The 15,731-nt window shown below is 40.7% G+C and overlaps 1 protein-coding gene across 9 annotated transcripts in view; it reads right to left on the bottom strand.

Moving 5' to 3' along the window:
- The window catches only part of PICALM (phosphatidylinositol binding clathrin assembly protein), a 67,280-nt gene extending 56,947 nt beyond the window's left edge, over positions 1-10,333 (bottom strand). For 8 of the 9 annotated variants that reach the window (XR_003530784.1, XM_027663036.1, XM_027662952.1 and 5 more), the window contains exon 1: positions 9,932-10,333. Coding sequence is in view for 8 of the 9 variants with exons in the window: in XM_027663036.1 (XP_027518837.1) it covers positions 9,932-10,061 (130 nt within the window). In the remaining variant the exon portion in view is untranslated. The remainder of the gene's footprint in view (positions 1-9,931) is intronic. The other variant, XM_027663118.1, reaches the window with a different exon arrangement.
- Positions 10,334-15,731: the final 5,398 nt, after the last annotated feature.

Consider the following 15,731-nt stretch of genomic DNA (forward strand, 5'->3'; position numbering starts at 1 on the left):
GAGTTTCATAAATCCAGATCAGCTCTTTCCTTCGTCCCCCAGTTTTAGAGACTGTTCCCAAGCACTTCATAAGTTATCAAGTTTCAAAGTTTCAGAGCAAACACGGAGTTTCAAACTCCTAAGTTTGAAACTGGACGGTTAAGGGAAATTATACACAGAAAGAAATTCTCAGCATCCACAGCCTTCAGACAGGAATTTCTCTATTTACCATGCACCAAGACATGTCCCTATCACAAACAGTCTCTAAGATAAACTAAAGCCAAGAGCAAAAGTAAATAACATCTGCCTTTCGGTCTTCAGGAAAAAAAAAATACCTTCAGCCAGATTATATCCCTAAAATGAAACTGTTTCAGAATAAAAGCTTGAAAAAGACAAAAAATAGTTATTTAATTTGCTTCAAAGTAAGGTTTGTTCACTGATTAAAACTTCAGGGAGCTAAAAAGAATATGGAGCCGTAGTAAAACTAGGTGTTAGGACATCTTATGTCAGCCCTACTATATATCAAGACCACATTCCTGTCTACTAAGACTCCTCATTACAGTTTAAAATAAGGACAAAAGCATCTCCTTCAACACACTGTATTTTACTTACAGATCATTAAATATGAAGAAAGGCTCCTCAAAAACTGTGTGTAAACAAAAAGAAAAAAAACCAAAACCAATAACCGACAAAACAAAACCAAAAGAGAAAATCAGCCCCTGGAAATGAATTAGCTTAAAATTCATAACAACAAAATCCCAAGCATCAGAGGTTAAACTAACTGTGCTCTTCCCCAGTATTTGAGAACTAACACAAAAGCTGCTTTGGATTTCCATGCACTTGCACATCAAATTCAGCACTGAAACAAACTTCACGTGTGCCAGATTTTTAATGCAGAGTAACCCCTACTCAGAAACTGACTTAATTTATGTTTTAGCTTTAATTACATTTGACAGGTTAAATGATGATACCATTGTGGCAAACATTTCAGCTGAACAGGTCTGGAAGACAGTTTGGGCTAGCTCCTTAACTATCGAGAACCTAAAAACAGAAGTCTGTATCCAGACCACGAGTTTTCCTCAAATCCCAACACAGTGTGCTAGTCCCTGTGTGTCACACAGTTTCTAGGTAGGACTTGTTCATCCTGAGCTTTTCCATTCAACATCTAATCAAATGTGGCAACTTACCATGCATCACATATCCTTATTATAAATAACTACAGCCCATGAATGCAGAAGTGGTCATATTTGGTTTCCACTGATTTTTCTTTAATTCATATGATTAAAATCCACTTCACGTGTATTTTTGATACTCTAACTTTTATTCTACAATGCTATGCTGTGACACTCATGAGTGAAATGCAAGCACTCTGGGGAGAAATAACCCCTAATGAATTTAAGACAAGTTATTAACATACAACAGGAAAAGTGATTTAAAGCATAATAAATCCAAATTCAGTCATTTGAATAAAAATAATCTAATCAGAACGTATCAATGAAAGCAGTGATATGGACTGTCATCCTGAGAATTAATTCAAAATTAAAATCCACCTAAGGATTCCAGAGTAAACAAACTTGGCTTGCCAAGAGAAAAAAGAACACAAGGATATTGTTCAAAAAGACATTTTTCTTGTTTACCTGCAACTATGATTTGAACAGTGCTAGTTGTGATTCATGATGAATAAAGAGTAATTGCAAGTAAACCAACTGAATTTCATCCTTAAAACTTAAAAAGTGATGTAACCACTTACGTAAATATTAAACTTAAGTGCCCCTTTTAAGACAGAAGAAAAGAATTAAGGCATTCCATGAGTAAGCAGAACTTAATGCAGCCAGCTTTGCATCAATCCAGAAATGAAAAACTGCTTTGTGAACTACAGCTGTATGTAGCTGCAATATATAATCAAGTAGATACTCCTAACAATCTGATTTTTAATGGAAGTTATTTTTAATCTCTTCATAACAGTATACATGCTGAATTATGAACACCAGTGGTTTCTGGCAAATAGAAAAAGGTACAGAATTAAACCAAATCAAATGACACCATTCTCTGTATGGAGGCTCAACCATCACAATAGTTTAAACAACTTTTAACACTTCACATAAAAAATAAGGTCAGATCCAGAATTCACAGAATTATGGATCAGAAAAAGTCAAAGTTTGAAATAGGTTGCAATGATGGCTGAAACTATTATGGTCATATTGGGCAGGGAGGGAGGGAAAAGGGATAAATCAAATTCAAGGGTGACCCTATTTCCAACTAAATATTGACCCACTTGTCAGCAAGAGCAGAGATATCAGCCAAATAAACCCAGTGCAACTGCAAACAAATGTAGGTGAAATGACCGTGTGATTTCTGAATACAAGGGAAGAGGGGGACATGTTACCTAACAAAACTAAACCCAATACAAAAAGGACACACTTGAACAGGAGAAGGCAGGTACAGAAATACTGCCATGTCATTTTACAGCTCAGTATCCACCCCAGAAGAAACCAAACACTACCAACAGCAAAACAATTTATAAGCAACCCTTAAGAATGCCAAGGAACATGAAGACTTCTACTTTTTCATAGCCAAGACATTCAACCTTCTCATCTGGTAGACAGGGTAACAAGTCACAGACAACCAGAACTGCTCTGAGTGGATTTACAGCCAGATTAAAGGCAAAGAATTTTTTTTTTAAATTAAAAACAAGTATTTAAAACACATTTACTTCTGTTTGTAGCCTGAGTTTAGTTTAAAACTTTGCATGATACCCACTCCAGGTCTGGAAATCCAGTTTACTAGTGTAACTTCAGAAACTTATGCTGTGCAGATAAATATCACTGGGCTGGTTTGGGTTTGTCAGGGTTTACGGTTTTTTTGAACAAAAGTAATTAAGGAATGATATGAACCTCATTATAACCTTTTTTCAAATGGATAAAAGAATATCCTTTTTATAATTTATTAATATGGAAAACTCTTTTTATACACTAAATATTTTACTAGGAAACAGTTTTATTAATGATTCACAATTTGTGCTTTAAATTGTATTAACTATTAAAAAAAAAAAAAAATCTACAAAGGTTACAAACAATAGAGATACTTTGTTGATGTCATACCACACAGCCAGCAAGTGGAATAGCTGAGCTACAAGCTACTGCAAGTACCATATTTAGAGTAAATATGTGAAATACCAGAGCAGTTTCAACCCGTGCAAACTTCTCACTTCCCACATCAGCAAAGGAATCACTCCTCCCAGAAGGGCACCACTGCTACAGCACACGGATGTTGGGACTGAAGGAGTTGCTTGGGAGGAAGCAATAAAGGATATTAAGTGAAGATTTCAAAAGTGTTTTTCAGGAGAAAAGGAAAAAAGGGTTGATGTGGAGAACTTCTCAGTAAGTTAACACAGGTCTGGATGAAATTATATAGGAGAGCTCAGAATGAGTACAAACCCCACCTTTTGGGGTTTCTTTATTTTATTTTAGACTACTTATGTCATGACATGAACTAAAATCTCTGGATTTTCCTTTATGCCACCACTGTTCACTCCAGTAAATTCTCTTATGCTTCATTCTATGAATTACCACGTCCAAGTTAAATTTTGGTGTAGATCTTGTTATTTTACACATTCTGTTTAGAGGTAAAACTTACAAAAGCTTAATTTATCCTTGTATAATATTGCAAATGATCCAGATAAGCATTACTTTAAAAAAGCTCCTTTAGCAAAACAGCACAGGAGATGTTTAGCCACAAGCAGAAAATCCAGCACATTTGCTAAATCTGCATGAAATGCTTAACTTCATTAAGTTATTCTCACACAGTTAAATACAGCTTAGTTCCCTAATTTCTCAAATCCCTATACCCGATTTGTCACACATTACTCATAACTTGGATTTCCCGTTAGCAGACTTGAAAGCACCACACATTAGCTCTGAACTTACTAATACTATTTTTACATTTAGAAACTACCAGCTAATTAATAAAGCTCTGATATAAACCTAGGGGTAAAATACAACCTACAACAATATTTCTTCTTCCTTATTCCTTTATAAGGATACAGAGTTACTAAGAGTAATCCTGCCCCTTCCCGACCTTAATTCATAATATAGAGAACTGCTGCAAGAGCAAGGAAAACATCAAACCCAACAATTTTATATCAACAAAAGCTTCTTTCCACTTGATTGCATTTTTTTTTTGCCAGTTACTTCCTGCTTACTTCTAACTGGCTGCATATATGATCAGTGATAAAATCTCTCTCCAACCTAAATCTTTGCAAGCTCCAAATTTGCATTAAGCTCCAAATTACAACTACTTCCAGAGCTAAGATCTCAATCAGCAGGAAATCTAAATGGTTAAATTCACACACTCATGGACAAAAAAAAAAAAAAAACACCAAAAAACCACCACACTAAAACCCAAAAAAATCCACCCAATTCTTCAACACAAAGCAAAGTTTGCAGAAGAGTTTGCTAAAATACTCAGAAGTAAGAACACATACTTGATATTATTGCTTTAAACTTGTTTACAAACTATCTGGAAATGTTTAATAATTGTCCCACTACAGGACTTTAAGATTTTATAATCAAGTCATTTACAATACTTACCTGATTTCTTCTAACATGCTTGAGGAACAGCTACTTCACAGTTTACAGAAAGTAAGAGTGCACATATCCTACCAGTAGTAAACTAGTGCACTATTTTTAAAGTATTAATTGATGTTTGAGATGTTTAGAGTGAAAATATTTAAAGGTATTGAGAAACTTAAATTTAAGAAGGCTGTTTAAAAAATTAAGTTTTCAAATACATAAGGTGTCTCTGCTTCAGAAAACATGCTGCATTTTCCAGGGGGAGGACGATGCCCATAACATTTTATAAGTGAACTTCTCCAGAATTCTACTATCAACAGATCATGTACTTCACATAAGGCAACATACACAAAGCAAAAATGGGAAGCTTTAAATTCCATGTTGGATAAGTCATCTCTTTTGTATTATTATGCAAACTAGCATTACTTTGTGAGCCAAGTCATTAGGAACAACTTAAAACTTTCACATCTACAAATCAAAACCTGATTTTAGGATTAGAAACTGAAGACTCAAATAGATCATTAGGTCACATAATGCATAAGAATGCCTCTCCCAAGTGTCGCTTTTAGAAGATGCAAGAGATGACTGCACCACTAAAAAAAAAGAATAAAAATAAATGAAACAAACAAACAAACAAACAAACAACCACAAACCACCACTAGAGCTACAGCTCAAAGTTACATGACACCTGAATAGTCACAGCTGATGGGAAATAATGGCAGTATGGAGATTCACAGTAAGCTGATTGCAGGTGTCCTACAGCTTCTCCTCCTTAGCTCCTGCCTGTTACTTCATCCAAAGTAGAATATTGCTTCAGGCTAAGTAAAATAAAACAACAGCTGCACAACTAAATGGCTATTCTTTCTGCAAATGAGCAGCTGTGGTAGAAAATTGGCCCTCTGGCAGACTGGAAGAGTATGATAGTGCTCATACTCTACTAAAAGGCACAAACAAATATTCCAAAGGAATTTTAATAAAAAGAAAGAAAAAGTTGGCTAAAGAAGAAATGATGAAGGAATCATGGAAGAACTCAGAGAGAAAAAAGAATACTTCAAAAGAAAGTTGTAACAATGCAATTATCTGGATTTGAAATAATTACAGTTACACAGAACATTTCTAAGCAAAAATAACAATGGATTGCCTCCAGAAATTTAAGTCAACTATAAAATGGGAAGCAAAGACACAAGAAACTTCAGGTAATTCTACCAAAACCAGAGACAAAATATGAATTTCTTGAAGTACCACAAGATCACAAAAGGAACGTGGATAATCTGTTTCTACTGGAGAACACAGAAGTATCCACAGACACAAGGAGTTAATTCACCACATCACTGAAACAACTCAGTTACACTTTTGCATGTAAAGGCAAGAGAACACTCAAGACATTGGTTTTCCCAGCGTTCTTACAAATCCCTTGGGTGATACAGGGAAAAGCAATGGTCTTATCCCTCAGTTCTACAAGCTACCCTCTTCATACCATCTCATTTTGAAACAGAAGCTGTCCCCAGCACAGACATGAAGCAAATCTTTAGCTGGACTTTTATCTGTGCTAGTAAATAGCCTCTAGACAAAAATCAAAACAGTTGACACCAGGAACTGGGGAAGTAAGTTCCCAACAAGCTCCCTTAAGTTTACTTTCACTTACACAGCTTCTCACAGATATCTACCCAACACAGGGCAGGGTTCTGGCTTACTGTCTTGCTTAAAAATACACATTTTCCCTCACAATAAGAAGTCAAGGAAGTTACACTCTGGCATAATTAGAGAGATTTCCTGTTAAGAATGGATAATTACAGCATCACAACTTCCTTCCAAGCCATCCATCCACATTCTCCTTTAAAGAGCACCACTCAATTAGCTACCAGCAGATAGGGTCACTATGCCATACTCATTGAAGAACCCAACCCTAAGTGTGTATCACAACACAGCTGTCTGAAGTACACCCCACAACATGCTCGTGCACACAAACACTTTTATGCTGCTGAGGTAACACAGCTACAGCAGTTTCTCTGAACCAACCTAGCAACATTTCCTATTTGGCATTAACTAGGTATCTTCAGGTATTCCTAATATTAATTATCCACCACACATACATACACAAGAACACCTCCCCATCATAATCATGTAAAAAAAGGAGTGAAACCTAGCAACAAGTTTTCCAGCACCATTTATATTCAAACAAACAAAACCACTTGTTCTTAGCATCACTCTACAGCACTCAACGTGGCAACAAAAAGCTAACTTGAAAGAAAGGGTTGTATAAACCTCAGCATGCAAGTTAAACCCACAAACCAGTTTAGAGTTCTCACTGCTCAGAGAGATGTGAAAACTAGGACAAAGTCCTAGTGAAACTGGGTTTTCTGTAAAAGAAATTTCATGAACTATGCTTTCAGGGTTCCAAGACCATTAAACCTGTCTGATTTCTGTAAGACAAGGAATTCATCATTACAAAAGCAGCACCTAGGTTACCAAATAGCATCCTTATCCCAGCTGAAAGGCTGGACTTTCAGAACAGGACAAAAAAAACCAAAATATTGTGAGTTCAAGTATACAACCTCAACATGCTGTTTTTCCTTATCGTAAGTCACGTCCACTAAAATTCTTTCTCCCTCAAACCAAACAAGCAACTGATCTTTGTAATGGGAGAGAAAGAGCATTCTTTGAAGTAATTATATTTTAAACATTACTGGCTAAGAAAAGAATGCCTTTTTACCTGCGATGATTATTATGATAACTGTCACTGAGGGAAATACAGAGGGAATATACAAACCTAGGACAGGGAGCACTTCAGTTTTGGATCTCCATACACAGTCAAGAGCAAGATAAATAAGGACAGGAATAATCATGTGCACGAGTACTTCTGTTGGATTTCCCCTCATTTATATGAGTTAACATGAGGCTGAGCTACTTAAACGTGTTCATGACAGCTCAAGCTTAATGAAGAAAGAATTTCAGTAACAGGACAGTCAGAGATCTTGAGATCTGTACAATAAATACAGAGACCATGTTAACAAGGCGTGTCATGGTCACAGAAAATGCCACAAAACTAAGACTTCATTACAGGGCAGTATAGGAAAACTCAGCTAATCCACTCACCCAGGACACAACAAAGCAAGTTTTAACTATATTACCACAATAAACAATAATCAGAAAAAATATTTAAGCACCATGCTGCCTATGAAGACTGGTATATTAACTGTCATTCACGGTGAGATGTCAGTTCATAGGACTTACCTAGTTAAACTGTTGTAAAAGGAAGATATGTACAAATAATTCAGAGGTGGGGCTTGAGTCACAGCCTGGGCAAAAAATATTTATTTTTAAACATATAACCATAAAGGGTATGAACAAAGAAAATGTTCAAAACACAAGACCATGTGTCATTTCCTGATGCCAGGAACAGAGACTTCTAACAAACATATTAGGGGCAGCATACAAAACTTATCTACCCATGATCTATTTTAACTGCTAAAAAAAAAAGGGACTAGTAGTAAAACTAATTAAAAAAAAAAAAAAGTTTGGTTTGCTCTGATAAAAGAATTCTCAGAGAGAGGCAGAAATTAGAACCTGTGACAATCTAGAGTAGAAAAAGGACACACAGAAATGGTCTTCTCATCCAGCAACTACCAGACAGCTTTCTAAGGAAGTCCAGGCATCCTTCTGCAGCAGCATCCTGGAGGTCTCAATTAGGTTGTCCTCTACTAGCCCTGCTCAGAACACCACCCTCTTACTTACACACACACACACACTCACCCCCACCCACCCCAATCTGCAGAGCAGTTTTCTGGTTAGATTGATGTTCTTTTTCATAAAGCTTTGCCACTAAATAATTCAGCTCCTAAACACCTTATTACTGAAACTATACTTTTAGCACTATTACAGGCTAAACCTGACAAAGTTTGTTTTTCAGAAAGCCTCACTTCTGCTGTGTGAAATTCAGTAACATCACAATTTCATACATAAGCCATATGACAAGGTGTTTTCTCCACATGAGAGTAAGTTATTTAACGCCCAAAGATTTCCTCAGTGTTCTAACACCCCTGGCTCACCAAAAATAACAAAGTCACTCAGTTACTACCATCTTCACACAAGAGATTAAATGGATGAGAGAATACCAGAACTAAACAGAGGCAGCTGTTCTGGGGCTACCCTAAAAAATTGATCACATCCCTCTCTGGTACTTGCAGAACAAGAATTTCTTAAACCTTTAATGCAGACACATTTTGGTGGAAAGAAGAAAGAACTACAGCACAATTAATCCTAGTACTGTCATCTGATCTTCTCATTTGGATACAGAGCGATTCAGAAGGCACAAATTCAAGATGCATGAAGACTCAACCTTTTCCTCACAGATGTGGGTGGGAGGAAAGGAGAAAGCACACATACAAAAGGCACAGACACACATCTCTATCCAGTATCTTTCATTATATACTGGGTGAAGTGAAGGGGGGGTGCCCTTAAAAGGCCTAGAATAAACAGATGCAAGATAATCAGGTATTCAAGCCAAGAACTTCCTCAGTCCTGTGACCTTACAGCTTAGTAGGAGATACACTAATGTGAACTTTGGTGTTCATCATTCTCTTCATAATCACCTGGGTGGACTGGAGTTGATAGAAAACCTTTGAGGCCTTCCCACCTTCGATTTATTTTTAACAGAAGCTGAAAAATGGCCCGTCCCTGTATGGGATGTTAAGTTCAGGTACCGAAGTTCTAAAGAAGTCCTTTTAGATCCATCTTCCCAAGTGAATGAGACAGACTAGAAAGAAGAACTAGAAGAACATCCTTACTGGGAGAGATATGCCCCTCAAGCACTCATTTCACATATTTCCCTATGTGGAAGAATTACCTGATTGATAGAGAAGGATTTTTTTTTTCCTAGTAGACTACCTGAAAAAGAATTAAGATCACTGATCAGCTATTCCTTCCTGAAACTCCTGCACATCCTCTTGAGAATGGGGGACTGCTGCCCCTAGCAAGACACAAATAAGATCAATTTGTAAGGAAATTGCAGCCCATTCCTCTGCGTGGCCTCCGTGGTTCTCTCTTCCCAAGGAAGGGGTATAAGGCAAGTCCTGTCCTTCAGAAGCTCACACTGTCCAGGGCCCTGTGCATAGGGAAGAGCCAGCAAGGCCCCTTATGGAGAGCAGATACACTGAACAGCCTCTCCCAAGCTCTCCATCGCCACGTCCCCGATCCCACCCCCCCGCGCTCCGGGAAAGCCCGATGCTGGAACACAGAGCTCCTCTGCCTCAGGAGGCTTCTCGTCCCCACGAGGCCGGCGGGAAGGGGGGCAGCCCCGCCGCGGGACCCCGGGACAGGCCGGACAGCCCTTCTCCTCGGCGCAGAAAGCCCCCGGGCCGCCGTCCCCGCCCGGTACTCACAGTCCAGGTGCTTCTTCTTGGGGCCCATGACCTCGTGGGTCGTGGCCTTGCACACGGTCTTGGAGACGGCCGAACCGGTCACACTGTGCTGCGCCGCCGTGATGCGGTCGGTGAGGCTTTGGCCGGACATGGCGGGTTCGCTGGCGGCGCTGGAACCGAGCGCGGCTCCGCTCCCTCCTCAGGGGCCGGGACGGGAGGAGTCGCCGGAGGGATGGAGCTGCGCGGGCTCCTCACCCCGCCGTGCCGCAGGCGGCCCCCGCTCCGCCCTCAGGGACGGACCTGTCACCCGAGCAGGGACCCCTCCTCCTCCTCCTCCTCCTCCCGCCCCCCTCCCCCGGCCGCCGTCCCCTCCCCCTGCGCGCCCGCCCGGCCGGGGACAGGGACACGCACTGGGCGCCGCAGGAAAATGGCGGCGACCGAGCTCCTCCTCGGGCCTTGCCGGGCCTCTCCCGCCTCACGTGACCGCCCGGCGCCCCGCCCCGTGACACGCACCGCCCCCCCCAGCGCTGAGGGGCTCGGGGGGCGGGATCCCCTCCCGGGGCGGGATCCCTCCGTCTGGCGTCCCTCCCAATGGCATCACCTCCCCCTGGCATCCCCTTCCCTGGGGCACGCTCCCCTGGGGAGGGTCGATGGGGCCCTATTTGGATTCAGCGCAGGATAAAATTTTCGTCGAGCGAGTGTGTGTATGTGTGTGTGTGGGGGGGGGTCCGTCCCTGAAGGAAGTAATTTTGTATTTCTTAGCCTGAAAGGTTTTTGTGGAAACTCCTTTCGGTGTCACCTGAGGCAAGGGAAAGCGTAAAGGGGAAAAAAAAAAAAATCTGTTCGCAGGCAGCGAGGGGTCCGGAGCCGTCTGGTTGCTGTGATCGGGCTTCTATTCGGAGTTATTTTTATTTGAAAGCTCCCCAGAAATGTCTTGAATGTACATCACGGCCAGCATAAAAACATTGGTGGTTCTCAGGTCTTTCATTATTGGCCTCCCACTGTTCTGCTATTCTGCTAATACTTCTCAGGGCTCTTGGACTTAGTCAGTGGCTCTGTCCTTGGCAGCCAGGGATTTTGTACGAAGTTACTTAGTTTCTGTTCATAAAAGTCAGCTAACTGTTCCTTCAGGTGCATTCTCCAAGCCTGATACCTACATCTGTAGACATGGTTACCTATATCCCAGTGGTGGACAGTGAGGAGCAGCTACTTGGAGTCCTCACCTCCTACTGTGCATTGCCAAAGTGCTGTCCCAGCCTCCCTCCTATCTGCAACTTCCATTACTCCTTACAACAGGGCTCTTCTCCCCCATCCCAAACACACTGCAGCAAATAATACAGCAAAACCACAGGATTCCAGCAGACAAAAGTTCTTCCTCTCCCAGAAGTGCTTCCTGAGGAGTTGTCTTGTAACTGTCCCTCATCCATGAAGCCAATGAAATATTTATTAGGCAACTTAAAGAGCAGAAGTATTGAAACGATACTGAGCTCTGTCTGCTTGACTGGACATATAAGTAGGATTATCTGTTTATAATGCACAAGGAAAATTGGTGTCAGAGGAAGGACATCTGGCGAAAACTGAAGCCAAATAATGCCATTTGTGTGTGTGTGTGTAAAGAGGGCTTGCACATGTAGAACTTGCTTCCTTCATAATGCCAAGCTCTTTGAAAATACTGTTGTACTTGTATTTCTTGGCTCTGTCTAAACGGCTTTTGGAGTCCCAAGTATCCATGCTGGGGAAATAAATCACTGACATATACAGCAGCGGACTCTGACATAAGACAGCTTTAGCATAGAGCTGCCCACCATGAGAACAGAGAGGCTGCTATAGGCTACTGATACAGCAACACACATTGCTGTGATCATCTTTTCATCTTATTCTAGATTATATGGTAAATCAGAGATATAAACAATTTTGACACTGCTGGTATTTTTATGCTAACTTCAGCTAGGAGCTGGATTTCAACATCCCAAGTTCCTGTTTGGAGAAATTCCATGGAATAGGCCTAAGTAAATTAGGCTTCATCATCATTCTCTGATGATGCCCATTTTTTTCTTCAGGAACAGTGAAACTATCCAAACAGAGGAAGCTTGTGACTCTAGGAGTTACTGAGACCAGATTTGGACAAAATATTTCATCCCTAAGGGAACAAAAAGTGACCTCGGTCTTAGAGGTCCAAAACCAAAAATAAATTTTGCTTTTTTTTACAGCCCTTCATGCGCACAGAAACCTCACAGTTTTACTCCACAGTTAAAAATTCTGCTTGTTATGTTTGTTCATAAGCAGAAATGGGAGATAGAAGTGATGGGAAAATATATTTTGGTAATTGTTGCTTTTTAATTGCTTGGGAACCACTAGATACCATTCCAGTGAGGAGCTTTAAGCTCTGTGATAGATAATATCTGAGCACCTCCCAAAGATTTGGAAATTGAAATCAAAATATTATTTCTTTTCCTTTCCAACCTGAAGAAAACAAGTTTGATTAGTTTATAACTCATTTGTTTTTGTTTGTGTGCCTGGGTGTGCTCAAGAATGAAAGAAGGGAGTATATATCTGAAGAGAAACTAATGCAGATAGGAGTCCTATATTTAGTGAAGCAGCAAATTTAAACAACATTCTTTTATCCTGTGAAAAGTTCTTCCATAATCTGGATCCAGCTCTTGTGAAAATGCTGAATCTTGTGTTCACAAGCTCCCCAAAATTGTCAGTATTTCACTGGCATCCAGCTATCCTGGAAGGACAAACAAGCTGACAGGGCTGTTTCTTCCCATGTATATTGTGCAGTACTGAAAACACTGCCTCAGCATGACCTCTGTAATTTATTACGTATATAATTTTCTTGCAATACTGTCATTTCTACTAGGTGAGGTGCCTGCCACACTGTAATGCCTGTGATCTGCCTGGGTGCTTTGGTGTTCCCAGTGCTGCTGGCATCCATGCCCTTCCTCCACACTTCACACTATCGCATGCAATTAGGAGACATGTGGGTTGGGGCACTATTAATCAGAACTGGCTTCAGATTTAAAACAGGTGTTTGGGCTGAATTTCAGGCCTATTAGAAATCAGCCCTTCTGAGGCACAAAGCCAGTGAGACACAAAGCTGAGCACATGCTAATAAACTGTCACAGGCTCATTACCAAGGATGAGGGCATATGTCCTAACAGAAACAACAACAAAAAAACCCATCAACCATTATCTGGGAAGTGAACAGGGCTGGGGAAGAGAAGTTGCAGAGAGGGAACAAGTTTGAAATAGGGCTGGAACAGTGGAACTGCTCAAGGGAATAGTAAGAGTGATGGGGCAAGAAGGTAATGGGAAGGGAAAGCAGAGGCAGAGAAGCCACATCCATAAGGTTGGGAAACAGTCTATCAGTGTTGTATAAACGATTTGGAAACCTGTTACAATCCAGATGTTTCACATGACCCATTTCAAGGATCACTGTAGTTTCATTTACTCTTAAGGGCTATAGTATTTTCCCCAGCTTTTCAGGAAAGGTGAATTTGATGTCAGCCCCAAGAAGTTAGCATCTGAGTTAGAGACATAAGATATAGAACAAGACAGCAGGAAATAGAAAACACCAGCTTCCCAAACGTAGCTCTCTATGACATCTGCCCGTGTCCATGGCCACTGTATGGTCCATTTTTTCATGCACCTCTGGCAATGTAGAACTCCAGAGCAGCTGCATGGCTAGAACCAGGCCACTGACTGACCATATGCAGCAATCTAAGGCTAGTGATGAATTTTTTGAGTAGCCTAAATTTGCCCAGCTTAGTAGAAATCTGCCCATTTAACTCCAGTGTAATAATTTACCCAATATTTCTTTTCTGTGACTATAGTAAGAAATCAATATAATTTGTGTCACCATAGCAACTTCATCAAATAATTTTATGGACAATAATGAATTTTTTTCCAGTGTCACCTCTAAGGAGATAAACAAAAAGAGACTGGGAAGGAGAAAAGTTGCAGTTAAAGTAGCAGTTGTTAGTGGCACAGTGCAATGAAGCAGCCCCAGGCATGTGTCAGCAGAGGTACTCAAAGTGGCCAGATTGCATGCATGGAAGAAAAGGAGGCAAAATGATTATTGAGGACTGCTGTAATATTGCAAAATAATAAAAAACCACAATGGAGTTAGGATACGTTTTAGTTGATACCCCTCTTCACTATTCCAGATGCACTTGTTCACAGGTTTTCCTTTTGCTCGTCTTGTATCCAGTTTGTATGAAATTACGTTTCTGATCCTTCAAACACTTTCTACTCAGCTCCTTCCTTTCCTAATGATCATTATTCCGTGTTCATTCCTCTTTCAAATACATCACCCTCTTCCATCCAAATATCCACCTTGAGCCTATCCAGAATTTTCCCGCTGAAACAGGAACATTCAGCTATTGCTCTGCAGTCCTCTTATATCACCCACTTTACTTCAAGCTTCTCACTCTCCTCACATCTAGTCCAAGTCTTATTCTTGCAGATAAAGCCAACTTCCTGAAGTCCATGGTGAATCAGAGATCTCTTTCCTAATTCTCTTCCCTCTTTCTGGAAATAGTGACAGCTTTCATGTTTCTCTTTGTTCCTTTCACACTTCCTCTTTTGTAATGCCAATATCCAACATCCTTCCTCATATGCACTATTCTGAGCTCTGCAGCTTGTGTCACCTTCTCATGCAGCTCCAGTTATCTAGTAATTAATGCCCCTTGCTGTTCTGTTCCCCCAAAGGAAGTTGACTTTGTCAAGGAAGAAAGCAGCTGCCCGAGAGCTAACGTAATTTTGACTTGAGAAAAGCATGTAGGAAGGGAGAAAAATGAGTCAGTACCATTTCACAGGAGGGGAACAATCAGAACTAATTTTACTGCCTTCACTTAGGAGCAGAATATCTGGGTAGGAGCTCCCATGCCATATGAGAGTATCAAAGTGGGTATGGAAAACAAATATGATGTTTCTGAATTCGTTTATGTGTTATAACACCTTTTCCTTGGCCTGACACAAGACTTGCACCTTGCAAAATTGATGGTGTCATTAACACTATAAGGAGGATTTTTACCTGACTGACAAATGCATGCAACAAATGTCTTCCAGTGTGAGAGAGGAAGGAAACAAGCTCCCTTACATTTTGTTCACACATCCCAGTGGAACTGTCACACACTGACACCTCTGAAGAGCAAGAGGCCTGCTGTTCTCTGTGTCTTCCATGCATTGCCCATCAGCGAGAATTCCTAATGCACTCCTACTGCTCTTTCATACCGCGTTTTTTTTCTTGGCAGTGGGCACTCTCACAGCAACTTGTTTCAGAAACTGCACAGGAAAATCAAACCTTACAACACAGCTTTACCAGCATGATAAGTGCACCCATACACTTCTCTAAAATTTCTGGAGACTGTCTATCATACAGGAAAAAAAAGTGGCCCTGTCCCAGCTAGTATCACTTGTACTCATTCCTTCCCCCTAGTTTGATGTTGAAAACTAGAGCCTTGCTGCCAAATACTTCTCCCCATCATTGCAGGCTGGCTTGTGAGACTTAGCAGGAGACAGCATTTGATAAGAATCCTTCTCTGGGCACTTCTGAGGGGGTTCTGTCATTCATTTCACTTCCCTGCCAGTTCACAAGCACCATGCCAGCAGGGTGAGTGCAGGAGGAACTGCATTCCTTTTGGGCTCCTGTAACTCGGAAGCCACTCCTATAATTTTCTTCAGTCACCTTTGAATCAAAGGCAAGCAGAACACACTTCAATCCCAAAGGAATATTTTTAAGGAAAGTTACAAGCGAACAAACATTGAGGGTGACAATGGAGCAGCCACTTCAGCGTACTGCCGAGCTATAATTGCT

The sequence above is a fragment of the Corapipo altera genome, unplaced genomic scaffold (assembly GCF_003945725.1).
Source record: "Corapipo altera isolate COAL_440 unplaced genomic scaffold, ASM394572v1 0, whole genome shotgun sequence".
Taxonomy (NCBI): Eukaryota; Metazoa; Chordata; class Aves; order Passeriformes; family Pipridae; genus Corapipo; species Corapipo altera.